The 20,031-nt window shown below is 52.4% G+C and overlaps 1 protein-coding gene across 1 annotated transcript in view; it reads left to right on the top strand.

Annotated features, from left to right (window-relative positions):
- The first annotated feature begins 8,299 nt into the window (after positions 1-8,299).
- CDH26 (cadherin 26) overlaps positions 8,300-20,031 on the top strand; it is a 49,195-nt gene continuing 37,463 nt past the window's right edge. The window contains exon 1 of the mRNA XM_075527680.1: positions 8,300-8,381. Within this exon, the coding sequence (XP_075383795.1) occupies positions 8,300-8,381 (82 nt within the window). The remainder of the gene's footprint in view (positions 8,382-20,031) is intronic.

Genomic DNA, 20,031 nt, shown 5'->3' with positions numbered 1-20,031 from the left:
TTCAAGCACATGCATACTTTGTCCTTTATCGTAGGAGTTGATTTCTAGATCTTCCCAGCGCCCCTCTGATAGTCTCTCTCTCACACGTGACTTTACTGATGCGCAAAGGCCTGTGCACTTGGAGAGACTCCTGAGGTGAACTGAAGACGCACATAAAGCAAGCTCCCTCTCCTGGTCCTCACACTCATGCACATGCACTTGAATTTGAGTCTTTGGTCAACATGGGGCACCCTGATCAGTGCCCCATGCTCTGACCTCTCTCGGTCCCTCCCGGTTGGAGCAACTCTGCAAGCATACGTGGACTCCAGGTGTGAGCCCTCGGTCCCCACAACAGCCTTGTCCCAGCACTGCAGCCTCCCGCCCCTTCCCAGGAGTGGGTCGCCGAGGTGTCCCTAGCCTGGAGCAGGTGCAGGTAGAGTGCCCTCCTTCCCTCCCCTGCTTCTCTTTGTCCAAGACCACTCGAGGAGCATGCCGGTGGCTGCGTGGCCCACGCTCCTGGGTGCGTGCCAGGCTCATTTAATTGATGTCCGGACCTCAGTTTGATAATGAGGAACTTGGGGAAGCCCCCGTGGGTAGCTGCCCTGAAGTGAGGCATGGTACAGTTTACTGCACACATGGGCTGCTTGGACGGCGTCTGCTGACACACCTCCCACGTCTCGGTTCAGGTGGACAGTGGTGGGTGGGTTGGACAGGGACTCCTCCCGTGCATCACGCCCAAGATACGGAGTGTCACAATGGGCTGGTGACAGAGAAGCCATCGCACTTCGGGGAACTGTTTTCACACATCCACGGAATTCAAACCGCTGCAGAGAAACAAAAGGACAGCTAAAAAAGTATTTTTGGAAGAAACCCTTGAGGCTCAGCCTGCAGTTAACGGGAACATGGTGATGGCGCGAGCAGAAGTGAGCGGCGGCTTTAGCCGTGTCCCGTACGGTCAGGGTGGAGGGCCCTGAGGTCAGGCCCATGGCAGAGCTGGGGGCGGGATGGTGCAGGGAAGGGTGTCACCAGTGGTGGGTTGCAAAACGGAAGAGGCTTTGTGGTGGTTCTCGGACCTGCTTGGCTCGTTCCCAGAATGAGCCGAAGTTCTGCCTTGCACACAGGCCTCGTCCATTTCCTCTTGTCTCCGTGCGGTTCACCTGAGAGGTTTCTGAACATGCCAGCCTCTCCATGGGCCTGGGCCAGCAGAGAAGCAGTATTTACTATTTCTTTGTGCACAGACTTCCCGTCACAATGGCCCCACGAGATGATTCCATGCTTTCGCCATTTGATGTGAGACCGACGGTATGGCTGGTTTCGCACGTCAGGAAGCAGAGCTCATGGGAGTCGGGCTGCGCGCTCACCTCACTGTGATCGTGAAGTGGGGAACGCTGCCTTGTTTTCTGCCACGGTTGTACTTTGGATACAGCTTTTCCATGAGTGGTTCTTCTTTTCTTGCTGATTAATTCACCGAGGGTGCTCACAGTGAAATCCTGCTCCCACTCTCGTGTCTAAACGGGGCATCCGTAAGTGCCCTGGGGGTGGGGCTGGTACCTCCTTCCACTTTGTCCTGGATTATGGGCTGCAGTACCCGCGTCTATAATTGCCAGGGGTGCAGAGTCATCTTATCTGGAAAGTGGGAGGCCAGGTACGTTTGAGGACCTATACTGCACACAGTCCGGTGAGCAAGCCCAGTGTAACATTCCAGATGTGCCTCAGGACACATTGCTGTAGATGTCATGTGTCCTGACCCCTTCCGAATCCCCCAACTGAGAGACGTGTGCTTATGGGAGCAGGGTGGGCATCAGTAAGCATGTGGTTACATGTTGGGCTGTTAACCTCAAGGTCAGCAGTTCGGAACCTTCCGTCGCTCCTTAGAAGGGGCTTTCTACCCCCATACAGAGTTAGTCTCAGAAACCCACGGCGCAGTTCTGCTCTGAGCCTGTAGGGTCACTGTGAGTCGCAGTTGACTCAATAGCAATTTGTTTTTGAGATCGCAAACGAGTAGGGTCCCTTTCAAAGTCCCCTGATGCCTTGCTGCCAGATGCCAGTCTGAGCAGCTGCTGCAGACATCTAAACGGCTCTTCAAGGCACAGAGCCCTCTGTTTTCCAGTCTGCCAAATAGTGCTTTTTAAAAAAAGGTTTAAAAATCAACCATAAGGGTTTGAGCTGTTAGCTTGTAAAGCAAATGGCCAAGTATTTGGGGGTGTTGTTTTTAAATTATCCACAAGATGGCGACCAAACCTTTTCAGATAGTCCTGGATTTGTCCGTTGGTCCCTTCTGTTGAAGTAAGGGGTTTGTTTTGCTTGCTGGAGTCATAAAAACGAGAAAGAGTGGTCAAGCATACAACGCCCTAGACGGATTGATATTTCAAAATCTGTTCATGGAAAGAGCTTTAATAAGGTATAAAACTAAAGTGCCCCAGAGCCTAGGAGAGTATTACTAGAAATGCCTAGCCCCCTCCCCCAAGGAGCTGGCAATCTAATTCCAAAGAGCAGGGCCCGTGTTTCCTTCTGTTGTGCATAAGGTCGCTATGGGGCAGGATGGGCCTGGTGGCACCACCGGCAGCAGCAGCAGGGCTTGAGCTCCTCAGGATGGAGCCACTCAAAATGCGACTGAGCACACGGAGCCAGTAGTATTGTTCACGCCCCACTGGTGATCCAGCCAGCCTGTGGAGAGGAAGCCAGTCCACGAGATGGGAGAAGGGAGAGCAGAGATGTTATTGAAGACCAGCATTCCAGGAGACAGTAGATCTCGCCAGAGGAAATCTGCTTCCCTAGCAACAGGTTAAAGGGTGTTTTTATCAACAGGGACCAGGAGGACTTCCAGTGGGATCACCTTTTGTGGTCAGGCTTCAGACAGCTTGACTGTCTCTGATTCTCTCTCAGCTTGGAGGCACTGATCCAAATTCTAGCTGCAGGTCTTGTCAGCTCGCTCTTTACCTGCAAAGGCAGGTGGGTTCATTTCTAACTTCTAATGGGGGAGCTAAAAGGCTTGCCAATGAATGGTGAATGGTGATTTCTAACAGAATTACCAGGTTGAAATGAAGGCAAGACCCCAGCAGGATGCTGACACTGGGTGCACCGTCAGTATCAGTGGGAGGTACTTGTAAGAAGTGGGGCGGGGGGTGTGTGAGGGAAAGGCTTTGTTTTAGGCTGGATTGACTAGAGAAATCCAGTGACACTCATATGTGTAAGAAAGAGCTTTCTATCAAGAAGGAATTATGTATCAAGAAAACATTCCAGCCTTGTCCAACTCAAGTCCATAAGTCCAATACTAACTAGCCCATTAGTCCCTCTTCAGATTCCCACAGCCACATGCAGTGATGCAGAATGCAGGGAGATCACAAGCCAGTGAGTGCAGAGTTGTGTGGATGCAAGGTCAGTGGAAGCGAGGTGGCCAGCAGCACGAAGGTCAAGGCAGAGAGAGGGGGAGGTGCCCCGTGGCCCTCCTTATGAGAAGGCCATGCCCCCAAGGAGGCACCATCAGGTTGTGACCTTATTAGCAAGTTGGACATCACCTGTATACTTTTATATGTCTTCAAGTTGACAGAATTATGTAACTACCACAGACTTCAATCTGTTAGTATTTGCTGTAATTTAAAAAATCTAAGCACTCATCTGCAATTATGAAAGGAACACATGGGTGGATATTAACACCCTCCAAGGACATTTTCTGACCAGTTTTTTTTTTTTCTGGCCAGTTCTTGATGCTGACTCAATGTAGCAAAACAAAGGACTATCCTCCAAAAAACAAGAAACAGACAATCACCAGAGAAAACAAAAAACTCAATACGAAGGGCCTTCTAGAAACTCATGAGAACATTCCATTACCTTTCAATTCCATCTTTGCCATGAACTTTTGATGTTCCCTGTACAAAGTCTAATGGATTTTCCTTCTCATGCAAGTTGTTCCAAATTGGGGGAAGTTACTGCTGAGTCAGGTTTGCCATTTGTGTTCCCTAAGTTGTTTCATGAAAATAGTTTTGAACATCTCCCAATGTTGGAGGAATTGGACACTCAGCACTCAACCGATGCTCTCTCTGATTCATTTCCTAGAGCTACCAGGACAAATGACCAGAGTCAGTTGCTAGAAGCAACATCTTTCTTCTCTCCTGGAGACTGGAAGACTGCATGCAGATCCATGGCACTGTGGGTTAGACACTGGTCTGCCAACTAGAAGGCTAGGGGTTCAAACCCACTGGCCTCTGCACAATCGCATAAAGCTGCTCCCACAAGGCCTTGGAGGCCCACAGGGTCACTCTGCATTGGAAGAAAGTGGAAGGCAGTGAGTTTGGCTCGGGCTGGGCATGCAGAGCCAGCTCTAGGGGAAGGGGCCCTCCCTGTCTCCCCCAGCCTCATTCTCATTCTTAACAGCTATTCTCCCAGGACTCCTGAGCTGGAATGAAGGTCCCCCAACCCCATGTCAGGTGGGGTTCTCCCGAGAAGCAACACCAGTGAGCTTGCATGTGTGTGTGTACAGAGGGAAGTTTATGTCAAGGATTGGCTCCCTCAGTGATACAAGTGGACGAGTCCAGTTTGGGTCAGGTCTGTAAGTCACAGTCTGGGTCAGGTTTGTAGGTCAGATGTGGGCCACAGCGGCCTCTCCTGACTCATGTAGTTGCAGAAGCTGAAAAACAGGAAGTGGAATGGCCCAGCAGGAGGGACACAGGCTGGCGGATGCCGGGGTCAATGAATTCAAGGTCAGCAGTCTCCTGGGATCTGCAGTCAATGGAATAGGAGATTGAAGAACCAGACAGAGGATCCAGGTCCCGCAGCAGGCAAAGGGGCAAGAGCGAGGTGCAGCTGGGCTCCCAGTTACTGCGATGGTGGTATCAGGCCGCAGCATGATTGACACGTTGGGGTCCACCCCTGTGTTCACACAGGAGTGTCTAGTTGACATCAACTTTAGCTATCACACCCCACTTCCCCCCGTGGGGAGGGATCAACAGGGACTGTGGATCAGCTATCTAGAGGAGCAGGCAGCCGAGGGAGCCACCACCACGCCTACCACCTGGACTCCACACAGAAGTGGCGACCATGGCGACAGGCCCGAGGTGGGCTTTGGGGCTGACTGGGGGCCAGTTCTGCCTTTTCTGCCCTGTTTCTGGAGTGTCTGCCCCGGTTGTCAGTGGCTTTCTTTACAAGGCTGTGGATTTAAGGCTTCCCGATGCTCAACTAGGAGCACTAGGCAGCAGCTTTCCCTGAAAGGAGGACAGATGAACACATTTGGCGAGGGCCTGCCACCCCAGGGACGCTTTGTTGGTGTGGCTCACTCACGGCAAAGTAGGTTTTTCTGAGAAGCAATCTGATCATTATAAAAATCAAAACACAACTTTGATCTTTTTAAAACACATGCACACACACACACACACACACACACACAAGCACTGAGGGCACCCCTCAACATCCCAGGGGTGCGGAGGGGAAAACGTGGAGTCTGGGGAAATAATTGTGGAAGAGACCTTCTTTTTAATCATCAAGTGGCTTTTATCTCAGAAGCAACCGCATGCCTTCATTTATCAGCTGGGAGGAAACTGGGAGCCGCCACCGTGTGGCCGTTAGAGTAAGTGGCCGCTGTTCTCTGTGTGTCAGGGCGCAGACAGGGACACTACACTCCGTCACGGCCACAGAGATACCTCGCAGACCCCCAGCTCTGATCAGGGTGGGGAGTCAGGGGTGGCTCTTTACTCACGAAACCATAGGTCCCCTCCAGAGAAACCCTGGGCCCCAATCCATCCCACAGAAGACTTTCCATTCACCCCAAGTTGCTCAGCCAGCCTCTTCCGCTAGAAGCCCCCTGGCTGGGGTGGGGGCTGGACGGAGGCCACCCTGTGACCCAAGGGCTCGGTGAAGGTTGGTGGGCAGGGTTCAGCCAGTCTCCTTCAGATGGGCTTCAATGCACTCCCACCTGCCTCTCAAAGCTTCACGGAACCTTGCTGCTGTGCTTTTTCTATGTCTCAAGGCAGGTGGGGTCTCACACGTGTGTCGCTCAACAGCCCAGGTGCGCCCCGCATGGCTCAGACCTCCGTTCACGGCGTCCTGGGTGTGGGATTGATTTTCACCCCGAGAGTCAGGAGAGGGAGGGTCCCTGCGCCTTACAAGTCAGACTCCCAGGCACATGCAGGCCTGAGGCCCTCAGCACCACTGAGAAGAGTTGCATTGTGGGAAGCTCTGGCTTTCTGCTCAGCTTTTGAATACTCGAGGAGGTAAAAAATGGACTTAGTTTGATATCAGAAAATTCCAGTTGTCAAAGACAGATGAGCATGGTTAACCCCCACTCTGCCGTACCCCCACCCCCAGCCAGCACACCCTACCCTCACCCCCAGAAGGCTGCCTCAGTGGAGCCCTGGGGTCAGCGCTAGGGATCGCTCAGCATCACAGGCCCCAGCATTAGTTTCCTATCAGGGGTGCCTGACTTACTGCAGTGCCCTCTGGTGGGTCCTTGACCGACTGCAGCGCACGGTGACCCCGCATCAGGTTACTGAGATTGCAATCTTTCCTGGAACCTTATCTCTTCGGTGAAGGACGGGGATTTTGGTGTCCATAAAGAGTTACAGTCTTGGAAACCCACTGGGGTGGTGCTTCCTTGTCCTATAGCATCGTTAGGAGTCGAACTTGCCTTGATGGTGAGTGAGTTTGATGATCTTTCTTCCAAGGAAAACTAGTGGCCTTGAACTGCCTACCTTGGGCTCCCCAGGGCTCCTGAGCGCATAAAACCCACCACCATTAGGTAAATTCTCATGCACAGCCACCCTGTGGACAGAGTAGAACTGCTTCTGCAGGATAAAATTTCACAAGAGCAGAAAGCCTCCTCTTACCCCCGAGGAGCAGCCGGTGGTTTTGAACTGCAGACCTTGCAGTTCAAAGTCCAACTCAGAACCCATTATGACACCAGGGCTCTTTAGCAACCTTCTTAAATGCAGACCCTCAAACTCACTGCCATCAAGTCGATGCAAGCTCATAGCAACCCGACAGGACAGGGTAGAACTGCCCCTGTGAGTTTCGGAGACTCTCACTATTTATGGGAGTAGAAAGCCTCCTCTCCGATCATAGAGGGGGATGGGCATTTAGGACGGCTGACCTTGCAGTTATCAGCCCCAAACTTAACCACAGTGTCACCAGAGCCCCTTATAGGGCTGGGTGAAACAGTACCATGGCCGGTCCAGCTGCTGCCTTTACAGAAGCCTGCTGCCACCGCTTTCTCCCACAGACATGCTGGTGGGGGCTTCTACCACTGTCCCACCATCCCTCTCCCCCCACCCCCACTCCCTGCAAGTCTGCAATGTGGTCTACGTTCACCTGACGTTCACGAAACGCCACCTTCACATTTTTCAGACAGCTGCGCTGGACCAGAAATGTCCATTCTGGAAGCAGGCACCTCGGCGCTACGTCTTTCCTACATCCCCAAGAACCTGAAAACCACACTGATGGGGCCTGCCCTTTAGTAGCGCACTTCTACTGTGGACTGAATACTGCGTTCTTCTGACAACCCACTCCGCAGAGCCTTAATGCACAGTTGGCGGAGGCTGAGGTAAGAAAGCCTGCAAACCACCCTTTTAAAGAAGAAGCTGTGATAACAATGGACCTTGGTGACATAGGCTTAAAGTGCCCCAAGACCAACCTGAAGGTCAGCAGTTCAAAGCCCCTAGCTTACTCTGCCAACAGAAGATGTAGTGGCCGTCTTAGAAAGGTGGCAGCTTCTGAACTCCCATGGACCTGTTCTGCCCCATCCTTCAGGGTGGCTGAAGTGCCAGTCAGCTTGCCACCCAGCAGGCAGGTAAGGCGATGACCAAGCAATGTGCCAAGGTCTCCTGTCACTGTTGATGCCACCCAGGCTCCGATTTCATGCTTGCTCTTTGCAACTCTTCAAGTAACGATAGGGTGGAGCCTAGCTGGTTATCTGAAAGCAAAGCCCCCCTCGGCTGGGCAAAGAGACCCTACCACAGGGAGGGGAGCGGAGGGCCCCCCCAATTCATCTTCCTGACAGCTTTCAAAACCAAAAGGAAACCAAACTCTCCGCTGTCCAGTGGATTCCGATTCTTGGCGACCCCGTAGGACAGGACAGAACAGCCGCCATGCGTATCCAAGAATGTAAACCTTTACAGGAGCAGAAAACCTCATTTTTTCCCCCTTGGATCGGCTTGTAGTTTTGAACTACTCACCTTGAAGTTAGCAGCCCGATGTGTAACCACTACGCCAGTCGCATGCCCCTGGATCGCACTCACTGTGTAAAAGCAGATGAAGCTTAAGAAAGGCTTTGGCAGAGAGATTCTGGGGTCCTATGAACTTCTAGCCCTAATCCGAGAACAGTTCTTATGACATGGCCCTGCTCGATACTCACTGTCATGACGAGATCACTGAAGATAAAGTGCTACAGCAACATGTGATGAAGAAAGCAGATGGTGAGTGGCTATCAATTGGAATAATGTCTGGGGTCTTCAAGGTTTGTACTCAAACAAGTAGGCATCCAAGTGAGGCACCAACTATGTCCACACAGATGAAGCACACCAGCCTGTGTATGACAATAACAAAATCCAAATATGGTGAAGGAAAAGGTATCAGAGCTTAAATTGTGAATATTCAGTTTGTAGAAGGCCATGGAAAATGATAGAAACTCAAACTCCATCTGCAGTGTCTGGTAGGGTTGGGCCTCTGGCAGATCCCCTCTAGCCACAGGTGAGGGACTCACACAGGCAATGTAAACTCATAAACTTGATTATGGTAACTGAACTATGATCTAATATGTAACTTGGTGAGTTGACCTCTCTTGACCCAACCTTAATTTGTACTATGCCCAAATATTTCTCGCTTATTCCAAGACAGAAATTTCCTCACTGGCTTTTAAAATATTGTTGGTGGTCTTTTCTTTCTCAGTATTGATTTTTATCTTTATATGATTATTGTTTTCCTCCGTCTGCTTCATTTTGTTTTCATTTTTGTTGTTGTTTCTCTTGGGTCTCCCGGTTTAGGAAGCATAGAAGGAGTGGATGATAAAATCAGTAACTGTGTGCAATGGCTTACCAGGAATGGGCTGGGGGGCGAGAGGGGAGGGCAATTGGGGGGCAATCAGTGGATGCAGGAGAGGGGAGGAACCGATTGTGCTGACGTATATACAACTCTTGTTAGAAGCAGTTTAACTATGGAAGTGTATGGTATAGGAATAGATTATATCAAGAAAACTACCAAAAAAATGAGAGAGAGAGAGAGACCAAACTTGACCGATGGTGACCGTGGGAGAAGGAGGAAGAGTTTTTGCTTAGGGGCATTGAGTTCATTTCCATGGGACAATGTGGAGAGTGTTGTACAACCCAAGAGTATAATCAATGGCACTGAATTATACATGTAGAATTGGAGTATATTTTGTTGTGCATATTTTTGTCAAAATTGAAAAAAAATGTTATGTGAAATACGAGTACAGGGAAAAAGGAAAATGTTGTAAAATTGATTGTGGTGAAGCTTGTCCAACTCTTGATATGGTTGAATTATTGCATTGTGTGATATGTGGATGAAGTGTCAATTTAACTATTAAAAAACCCCATATTGTTTGAAAAAAAAAGTACTAGTTATTTTTCAAATGGATATAGGATTTAGTGTGAGTCCCCAATCCATTCCTGGATCTAGGTTTTTTATGATTTGCCTTTGGCTCCAGAAGGAGGGAATGGTATCGGAGCCTGACTCGTGAGGTTCTGGTTTGCAGGAGGCTGTGGATGACAGTGGAAGGCCAAGAGGCATTTGTGAGCTCTCCCCGGGAAATAAGCCTCCAGCGATCTCCCTCGGTCCATAATGGAGAGATGGGAAGAAAGTGGTTACCAGACAGAGAGTACTGGAGAGATAACTAAGATCACAATGACAAATCTGACCTGAATGGTTAAACCTTATCACTTGAAAATAAGAAACAAAAAACCTCCCCCAAACAAACCCAAAACCTTATCACTTGATCCCCCTCTGATATGAGTTGGGCCTGATCTGGTTTTCAACATTCTCTCTCTCTCTCTCTCTCTCTCTCTCTCTCTCTGCCATATTGGGGTTTATCTCTGATGTATTTTGTCATTGTGGGGAGCCTTGTTGAACTTTTGTCCTCTGTTTTCCAGTAGATGAAACACGGGATTGAGGAGCCGAGAGAGACAGCAAGGGGAATCAGGGTTCCAGGAGGGGCGGGTGTTAAAGAGAACAGATTCAAGGAGTTCAAGAAGGAAGAAGGAAGAATGTTTTGAAATGGGTTATGGCAGCAATTATGCAATACTGCCTGATGTGATTAAACTGTGGGACGATAAGGTATCACTCTTAGCTCCAGCAAAACTGTGGGGTGGCGGGTGGGGCGGGGGGAGAAAGTCTTGGGTGGAAATCGCACACGCAGCCCCAAAGTCCTGGACTGTGGTTGGGATGCAAAGAATCCCTCGGTGCGTTGGAAAGTCTCCCCTGTGGGTTTCCTTCTTTCTCCTCCTTTACAGGAACTCCTCGCTTGGGGAGTGGCTCTCTGGCTCTTTATTGTCCGAGAACTCCAGGCCAGCCTGCTGTTGGTAGGTTCCAACCCGCAGTGACCCCGCACACAGCGGCACGCCACACCGCCCGGCTCTGCGCCAGCCTCCCAGTTGCTCTAAGTTTGAGCCCGTTGCTGCAGCCTCTGCGCCAGCCCATCTCGTTGAGGGCCTTCCTCTTTTCCACGGGCCCTGCCCTTTACCAAGGAAGACGTCTTTCTCCAGGGCCGGGTCTCCTGACAAAACGTCCAAAGTTTGTGAAAAGAAGTCTTCCCCTCCTTGTGCCTAAGGAATCTACTGGCTGTCTGTGCTCCTACCAAAGCAGGTTTTAAATTACTTTTTGGCAGCCCATGGTACTTCCCATATTCTTCACCAGTACCATAACTCAGCTGTTTCCATTCTCCTTCGATTTTCCTTAATCAATGTCCAACTTCCACACAGAGGTCATTGAAAATGCGACGGCTTGAGCCAGGTACACCTGAGTCCTCAAAGTGACACCTTGCTTTTCATCACTCGAGAGAGGTCTGTGCAACAGGTCCACCCGATGCAGTGCACCTTTTGATCTCGTGACTGCTGCTTCCGTGAGCATTGATCGTGGGCCCAAGCAAGACGAAGTCCTGGGCAACTTCAATCTCTTCTCCAGCTATCGTCACGTTTTGTATCGGTTCAGCTGTGCGGATTGGGGTCTTCTTTGTACCGAGTTGTCATCCTTGACGAAGTCTGCTATCCTTGGTCACCATTAGCAAGTGCTTCAAGACTTCCCCGCTTTCAGCAAGCAAGGTGGGCGGGCTATAGGGAGGAGCCGCTGCTGCTCTGGAGAGGGCTCTGGCCCGACTATCTGAAAAATGAGAACCAAAGCAACAATAGGAAAGTGACCCGGGAGCAGGTGTCACCTGGCTGAGGTCAGGGCACCGCAGGTTTCCTATTTTATTTCCCCCACACCCTTCCTGAGAACAGATTGGAATCCAGTGATAAACACAGGCAGGGCCCAGAAAGGATAAAAGTCATTGCAAGGTACAGCCAGCATCTGGGGAGCAGAGCCGGGCTCCAGGTAAGGCTCAGGTGGGACCCAGCATCACCCACTGTGCCGACTGTGCCTAGGCATCCTGGCTTGGGCATGGGCTTCCAGGAGCACCCCAGGCCGCCGCCGCTGCTGCCGCCGCTGTTGCTGCTGCTGCTGCTGCAGGTGAGCGGTACTCCTACAGCCCAGGGAGAGGTCCCGAGTGGGACCTGCTGCACCTCACTGGGAGGAGGGGCTGCTGCTGGGCACACGGTGACAGGGGGCCCCAGAATGCACGCCAAGGAGCACTTGGGGCCACAGATGTTGAGGGATGACCCAGCCCCACCTTATACAGCACACCCTTTCCTGTAGATACCCATTCACCCCACCTGCCCTCAAGTCCACCCTGGCTCACGGGGGACAGAGTGGAGCTGCCTGACAGGCTGCCCCACAGATGTGGACCACCGCAGCTTGCTCCCACAGAGTGACTGGTGAGTCCACACCACAGGCCTTTTGGCTGGCAGTCAAGTGCTTACCTGCTGTGCCACCAGGGCTCCTGCGCGTGCAAGCCACAGCTCTGCACAGAGCCCTGTGCTCACACTTGCCCTTGGACTGAGGCTCTCTCAGCCATCTCTGTAAAGATCATGTGAGTGAACGGGTGGTGGGGCCAGGGCTGGCCTCTCCTCCCGCGCCTGCCCTGACACCACTCCTCGACTGGGGAGCAAAAAGCCGGGTCCCCCACCCCCACCCCACCCCCCCAGCCCGGCAAGTCTGGGCTTGTCCACTTTGTACGCAGCATCCATGCTGCCTGTTTGTGTGGCTTAGAACACGCCAATCCACGGCACGCAGTCCAGGTGCACAGACCCAGGGACCCTCTCACTGGAGCGGTCAGTGCAGGGGGCATCTTCCTCTCAATGCCAGCCCGGAAGACTGCTCGCTGGTCAGCGACCGACCGTGGGCTGGGGTTGGGCGACTGTTTCCTAACCCAGGCCCATCCATGCCCCGCTCGTGATCTGGACGTGGCCACCCAGTGGCCACCCAGGGCCTCCCCTTGCACTGAGTGGCAGTCATCTTGTCACTGTAGCTGTTGGCCAAGTGGCCCCTACTCACAGTGACCCTGTGGACAACTGAAAGAAACGGTGCCCGGCCCCGCTGCATGGCCCTTCCAAGGCAGCTCTGCGAATAGACTGATGGGACCATAGGTTTTCAGCGGCTGCTTCTCAGAAGTGATGGCCAGGTCTCGCTTCCTAGCCCCCTCAGCACCCTAGCAACATACAGCATCCAGGCCTCCACTGACGACGGCACCTCGGGGAGCTCTGGAAAATACTGTGGGCTCAGCCCACCCCCTGGGTCCGGGTCTCACTGGTCTGGTGGAGTTCATTTGAGCGCTTTAACGCTCCTTTCCCTGACCCGAAAAGGAAGCCAATGGCCTCCACACCTGCCGGTACTTTAGGGCCACCACACACAACACACCTGAGTCCTGGTACAGTACGGCTTCTGCAGGCTTCTGTTTCTCCCAGCGCGGAGATGACCACAGAACTTCATCCGGTGCTCTGCTCACCCAGCAGGTCCTCACTGGGCACCTGCGCTGGGCCGGGCACTTCTGTAGGCACTGGGCACAGTAGCAAACAGACCTCGGACATCATTTGCTGCTGAGCGGCCCCAGCTCATGACGACCTCCACCTGTGTCACTGTAGAACTGGGCTCCTTGGGCATCTTCCACAGCTGGTTTCCAGAAGCACGTCCTTCATCCCAGGCATCTCTGGGTAGGATCGAACTGCCAACCTTTTTAGTTAGCAGCAGCGAGATGCCTAGCAGAGTGAGCCTACACACAGCAGGACTCTGGTTGTCACGGCGAGGCCTCATCTGGCGCCAAGGCCTGGGCGTTTGCTCGGAGATCTCTCCTGGTCTCATTTCTCCCATCAAGAGCTGCTCTGAATCAGACAGTCCCTTTAGTGCGGCCAGCGCTGAGCAGGCTCTGGATAGGAATGGAGTGCAGGCAAAGCCCTGTCCCCATTCTTCTCCCGCCCTGGTCCCAGCTGGTCACATGGAGAGGAAGACCTGCTACCCTTCCTTCTGCCTCACTAGACCGTGAGACTGAACAAGCTCCTTCCGGGGTGCTTTGGGTTGGCGTGGAAGAGTCCTGGTGGCACACTGGTTACAGTTCTAGGCTATACACCAAGAGGTCAGTGGTTTGAATCCACGAGAAGCTCCGCAAGGCAGAGGTGTGGCAGCTGGCGTCCATCAAGATGGCAGCCTGGAAGTCCTGCAGGGCAGTTCCACTCCGTCCTACAGGGTGGGTATGGGTCGGGGTCAGCACAATGGTAGTGGGCTTGGGGTCAGCTTAGGCCATGTTGTGGATGGTACAAATTGGACATACTGGGCCCAGAGCAGTATGGACACCACACTGTGATTGGTACTCTGCCATCTGCCTCTCAGGGGTGGAGACAGACCAAGAGAACACATGCCATTTCTAGAAATCAAATGACAGACCCCAAGTGAGCAGAGAGCTCCACCAGTAGAAGGTGCTCAGTCATTGCTCATTACACCCGTAAGGAGTCCTGGTGGTGGTGTGGGTTGCTAACAGCAAGGCCAGCAGTTCGAAACCACCAGCTGCTCTCTGGACGGAAGAGGCTTTCTACTCTTGGGAAGATTCAAACTAAAACCCACACTCACTGCCATCCATTCACTGCTGACTCGTAGTGACTGTACAGGACAGGGTAGAGCACCCCTGGTGGGTGTCTGAGACCGTAACTCTTTATTGAAGTAGCAAGTCTCATCTTATCCCCATGGAGAAGCTTGTGGTTTCAAACTGCTGGCCTTGTGGCTATCAGCCCCATGGTGGCTCTCTTCCTCCTACTGGGTGCTGTGAGTCAGAATTGACTCCATGGCACAGAGTTTTGGGAACCTACCCTCTTCCATCCCTTACCCCCACCCCCACCCAGCTCCACCTGAAGAACCGTAAGTACTCGAGTATAAGCCGGCCCGAATATCAGGTGAGGCACCCAACTTTACTACAAAACTGCATTAAAAATGTGCTGAAAAACACGACTTATACTCAAGTATATACAGTGGTTAATACCAGTCTATCACCATACCTGCCATCCAAGACCTGTGCCCACCCTTCCGCAGGGATGCCACCAGAGGGGGTGGATACCAAATGACTATCTACACACGTTTTGTGCAGTGTTCCAGTAGAAAATATTTCCATAGAAACAGCCCTATAGTCATACCAACAACAATCCCCCCAAACAGCTTTTGCTCACCCAGGTTACAGGTAACGCCATGCTCACAAAGTTCAGGCTCTGTGCTGGCTTACTTTTAAAAATACCCTTTCATTGCATGTTAGGTGGCAGTTGGCAGGGCAGATCCTGGCTTTTATAGTCAACAAGTATACACTCTTCCCCTGGTGTCCCCTCTGTGCACCACCGCTGAGCCCACCTCCTCCATGCGCTTCCTGTTTCCATTCCTTAGTCTATCCCCACCCCTGTGCTTTGTCTTGGGTACAGGCTTTGGATCTTTAGTGGTAAATTAGTCTAACACGGAGCAGAAGGGTGCCAGGCCATGGTCCTGGGAATCCCACCAGTCTCTCTCCCACCAAGAAGCCTGGTCTCTTTCATGATACCAAGTTCCTTTCCACCGCTGTCTCTCATTCTCTCTAGAAAACCACAAACAAAACCCAAACCTGCTGCCGCCGAGTCCCTGCCAACACACGGTGACCACAGGACAGGGTGGACCTGCCCCTGTGGTTTCCTGAGACTGCCACCCTCAATGGGAGTGGAAAGCTCAGTCTGTCTCCCTCAGAGACGCCGGTGGTTTCGAACCTAATGTGGTCCCTTTCAGGGTAGTTGGCAGTGGCAGCCAGGCATCCATCCTCTAGTTCGTCTGGTCTCTGGGTTGTGGAGACTGATGTCTGTGTGTCCACGAGTCCACCGGGCTCATCGTGTCCATGCGTCTGTCTATTTCCATCACTCTTAGGCCCTTCAGACGGGGAATCGGCTGATTCACGCTTTAAACCTTCTCATGCGCTTCAGAGGGAGCCATAGGGGTGGTAAGTAAGCGGTGGTCTGCTAATCAGGAGGCCTGGGGTTCAAGCTCACCAGGAGCTCCATGGGAGCACGATGCAGGCGTGCCGTGGTGGCTGTGGGTCGGAATCGACCTGATGGCAGTGGGTGGATCATGTATGTGTGCGGGTCGGAGCTGCCTGTATCGGCCAATGGCAAGGACACTTTGAACCATGTGGTTTGGGCTGTGGGCTGGGGTTGGTGCAGTCAGCGATGTTGCCAGTTTCATTGCTGGGGTTTTAGCTACATTGTGACAATCGGTATTTGTGAGCTGCTATCAATAACTTTCTTGAGAATGAAGTAGTAATTAAAGGGGTCTATTTTTGTAGTTTCCACCTTGACTAGCCATGCGGTAATTCAACGAGAAGGATTTCTGCTAACCAGTTTTGCTGGGAGTCTTCATAGCATCCAAGACAGACGATCTTGAAGTATGTCTCGGCGCTGCAGCTTTTCCTCTGTTCTCCTTGTTTCCTCTTACTTTCTTGAACGTAACCGTCTATACCACTGCCTAGGAACCTGGGCTGCTCCCCGCAAGGCCAGCAGTTTGGAACCACCGTCCTGGCCTGAGGGAGAAGGACGAGGCTGTCCACTCCCATAAAGAGTCACAGTCTTGGAATCCCACCGGGGAAGCTTCACCCTGTCCTGTAGGGTCACTCTGAGTGCCCTCTATGACAGCGAGTTGTGTTTTTTGTTTCAGTTTTAAAATGGTTTATGCTATACCCCCACGCGCCAGTCTCGAGGGATGGATGTTGTTATGCCTTTACCTGTGTAGCTATTTGCCACGATCACAGCTATATTTACCACAGATTCAGATCAGCCCTGGTCGTCATTACTAAGGCTCCTGCATGTTCTGGTACGAGAGGAGGTCCAGGAGCAGTGGGGCTGACATCATGAGTTAGCCCTGGGTGACAGTGATCCTAAGGATGCCAATACCCCACCCACCAGCTGTCTGTCTACAGAGGACATCTGACCCTGTCCTGCTGGATAGCTGTTATGACTCCCTGCCTTTCCTTCTAAATTCCCCACATCCTCATTCATGATTCTGACACGAAGCTAAAAGACTAAGTTTGAGCTCTAGTTTGCATCTCTGTTTTGAGTTCAACGACCAGTAATGACAGATGAAGCCCTCCCCACGCCGGTCATGTCTGTACTGAGGGCCCCGAGCTCAGCCCTGGCTGGGGCAGGCACGGCAGGCTAGAGAGAGATGGGGCTTAAAGAAGGTTGAGTTTGGACCAGGAGCAAAGTCTAGCTTTTTGTTGTTCTTGTTTGAATCTGGGACCCTCTGAAGGCTTTTTCTTAAATGATCTCATTCAATACTAATGACATTCACTCCATTCCAGCTACACAACTCTTCATTCAGGTAAATCAGCACTGGGGGCAGGGCAGGGGCCGAGGGCAGCGTGGTTGGAAACGGAGTGGGCCAGGTGAGCAGGGGACCCAGCAGGCTGGACTTGGCTCCTCTGGGAGTGAGTTTGGGCTGAGTTCCGATGTTGAGATCTGCACTTAAAAAAAGCACCGGGATTTGGGTGAAGACTTCGTTGGATGAGACGGTACCCTGCAGAGGGCATTTGTTCCCATTCCACAGTTGACCCAGGTATTGTTTCAAGGCATCACTCTCAATTCCCTCATGGTAACAGCGCTCCTCCATGACCTCCCTGGACTTCTTGCTTCCATTCAGCTTCCTCTCCCACCCCTTCCTGCCTCGGGGGGCAATGCTGCCCTTTGGGGCTTTTATGGTTGATGTCCAAAGGAAGGAGCCCTGGTGGTGTAGTGGCTACATGTTGAGCTGTGATCGGAAAGGTCAGCAGTTTGAAACCACCAGCTGCTCTGGGAGAAAGACGGGGCTTTCTACTCCCATAAGCAGTTACAGTCTCAGAAACCCCCCAATTCTTCCCTGTCCTGTAGGGAAGGTCGTGCTAGGTTGGTATCGACTTGATGGCAGTGAGTGAGCGTCCAGCAGAGTCCATTCCTTCCAGGCGTTAGTGTTCACATTAGGGACCCATGTATTGATTGACCGAAGGCTGATCCCTGGGAATCGGTTTGGTTTCCAGTTTGAAGGGTGCCTGACGGTTGCCTAAAACTTGAGGTTTCCACCCATCTCTTCCTGACCAGGAAATGTGGTTTCTTCTCGATGGTTTTGAAGTTTGCTCTGCACCTTTTTCTCCCTTTCTGCCCAGGGCTTTCTGCTGTTGTCATGATTAGAGCAGTCCGCAGTGGGAGCCGGGCACCATCTAGTTTTTCTGGTAGTCAGTGTGTATTTCGAGTGTCTGCCATCCTAGCAGGCGCACCTTCCAGCACTGTATCAGACACATTATGTAGCGATTCACGGGGTTTCCATCGGATGCTTTTTGGAAGTAGATTGATAAGCCTTTCTTCCTGGCTCGCCTTGGACTGGAAGTCCCTCGTGGACGCTTCTACTGTCAGTTGAAATCCTGGTGGCATAGCTTCATCACAGCAACATGCTGGGCACCACAGGGTGACACACTGGCAGACAGGTGGTGGGGTTTGAATTGGGGGTATGGGAAGTGGAGAAGAGCAAGCAATAGGGTTGAGTCTTTAGAGGGAGCTTGAGTGGACGCCCCGCAAAAAGTGGCTAATGCCTTGGGCTGGGGTGGGAAGTCCTGAAGGAAGGGCAGGTTTCCCAGCCACAAGTCTGTCTTTGACATGCTGGCTGTGAGCTGTGCAGGCGAGAACGTTGTGGAGAGACTCAGGGGAGAAAAGTTGCAAACAGGCCCCCAAGAGGAACTTCCTTAGCCCTCAGCGCCTCAAGGAGTTTGTCTGCACATATAAGCTCGGAGGATGCCATGTAGACATATGCACGTGTGCATCTCTTAGCCAGGAAAGGGCCGTTAGTTTTTCCCCTGATGCGAATGGGAACAACGACGTGCCAAGAGGGCAGGGGTGGCACAGCGAGCTCAGAGCGCCTTGCTCCAGAGGGCAGCACGCTCTACACGCTCTCCGCTTCTGTTCTGCTTCTGTTGCGGCACCACAATGTCACACTCAGAAATGAGCTCAAGGCTGGAAACATGAAAAGACCATTTCCTCAGTGGCTAGTGTCCCTTTTGGGGTTCTCAACAGTCACATGGAGAACATGCCCACCAGAGGGAGCCCCAGGCTGGAGTCCAGAGAGAGGGCTGCAGGGGAGCCTGGGAGGGTCCACCCACAGAGAATCGACTGCGACGCCCCAATCCAAGATTCCCCTGGAATGGAAGTAGCCCGTGGCATCTACTGGCGAGTTTTGTCAAAGAATGGCTCCCCGGTCTCCACGTCGCTGCAGCAGTTCTCGAGACGCAGTGGCTTCCTTGGCACAGACAATCCCCGCTTCCCCCAGCAAGCACAAAGCCCCACAGCTACTGGGCCAAGCTGGACTCGCAATGTGGAGCGCCGTCCATCTGTCGAAGGCTGTGTGGAGAGAGCCTGGAACAGGGTGGCTGCCTGTGCCCCACGCATGGAGGAATTGCGCGCAGATCCTGCAGCTGGAGGAGCCAGCTCCGTGGAGGACACCCCCCCCCATAGGGGAGAAAGCATTATGTAAATCTCTTGGATGACATCTCCTCTGGACAAATTGCCTAAAATTGGCAGGGCTGGAAATACAATAAGAGCACTTAGAAAGTCGTTGCTGCCAATATGACAATTTCCAGGCTTCCCACACCCCCCAGGCGCGCTCTCCAGCTCGTTTCTAAGGCGAACAAAGAGGAGAGGGAGATGCACCTGGCGCACAATGGTGTGAAATTCCAAGCTTCTTGGTGGGGGAACAAGGTATAAACATTCACCATTTCAAACCTCCTTTCAACACGCTTCCATGGCTGTCGGCTGAGCTGGTCACGTGCTGTAACAGTAGACAGAGCTGACAGTGCTTGGGAAGGTAAAGGGCCCCGTGCAGCTATGTACTGTCTCATCCTCTCAGGGATTGACAGAAGGGGGAGACGGAGGCCCATAGAGAGGGCCCGGTTCAGGTGGCCAAAGCTCTTAGCCAAGAATACACTCCGATTTCCTGGATTTACAGCTGGGTAGAAGCAGAATGGAGTTCTCCAGGCTTCCCCAAGAGCGGCAGTTTTCTCTGTTTTGAAGTGATGTGCCTGGCTGGGCCCTGAGTTTGATAGCCTGCATTACTCAGGAAGCAGTCACTATCGGCACCGACTGATGCCTGACGCCCTGCCACGCAGAGTTCAAAAGTCTTCTCCTTGGGGCCAGTGGACACACGGGCAATGGCAGGAAGGCGCCACCATTATCTCTGACTCCAGCAAACCAACCAGCCTGCGCCTTCCCCCGTCGCATCGTATGGTGCGGACTCGGGCTCAGGAAAGGCCAGCCCCTGGAGACGGGCATTGCCTTTGGCCGAGTGGAGGAGCAGGGAGAATGGGGCTCAAATACACAAAGGACCGTGGCCGTGGCACGGGACCAGGAAGCATTTCTCTCTGTCACACACACACAGATCACCAGAGCAGCCTTGGTGGCACTGAGGGTTAAGTGTTAGCTGCTAACTGGTAGGTGGGTGGTTCAAAGCCAC

The sequence above is a fragment of the Tenrec ecaudatus genome, chromosome 12, assembly GCF_050624435.1.
Source record: "Tenrec ecaudatus isolate mTenEca1 chromosome 12, mTenEca1.hap1, whole genome shotgun sequence".
Lineage (NCBI taxonomy): Eukaryota > Metazoa > Chordata > Mammalia > Afrosoricida > Tenrecidae > Tenrec > Tenrec ecaudatus.
Note: the sequence above shows the minus strand (reverse complement) of the source record. Positions and strands in the feature narration are given on the sequence as shown.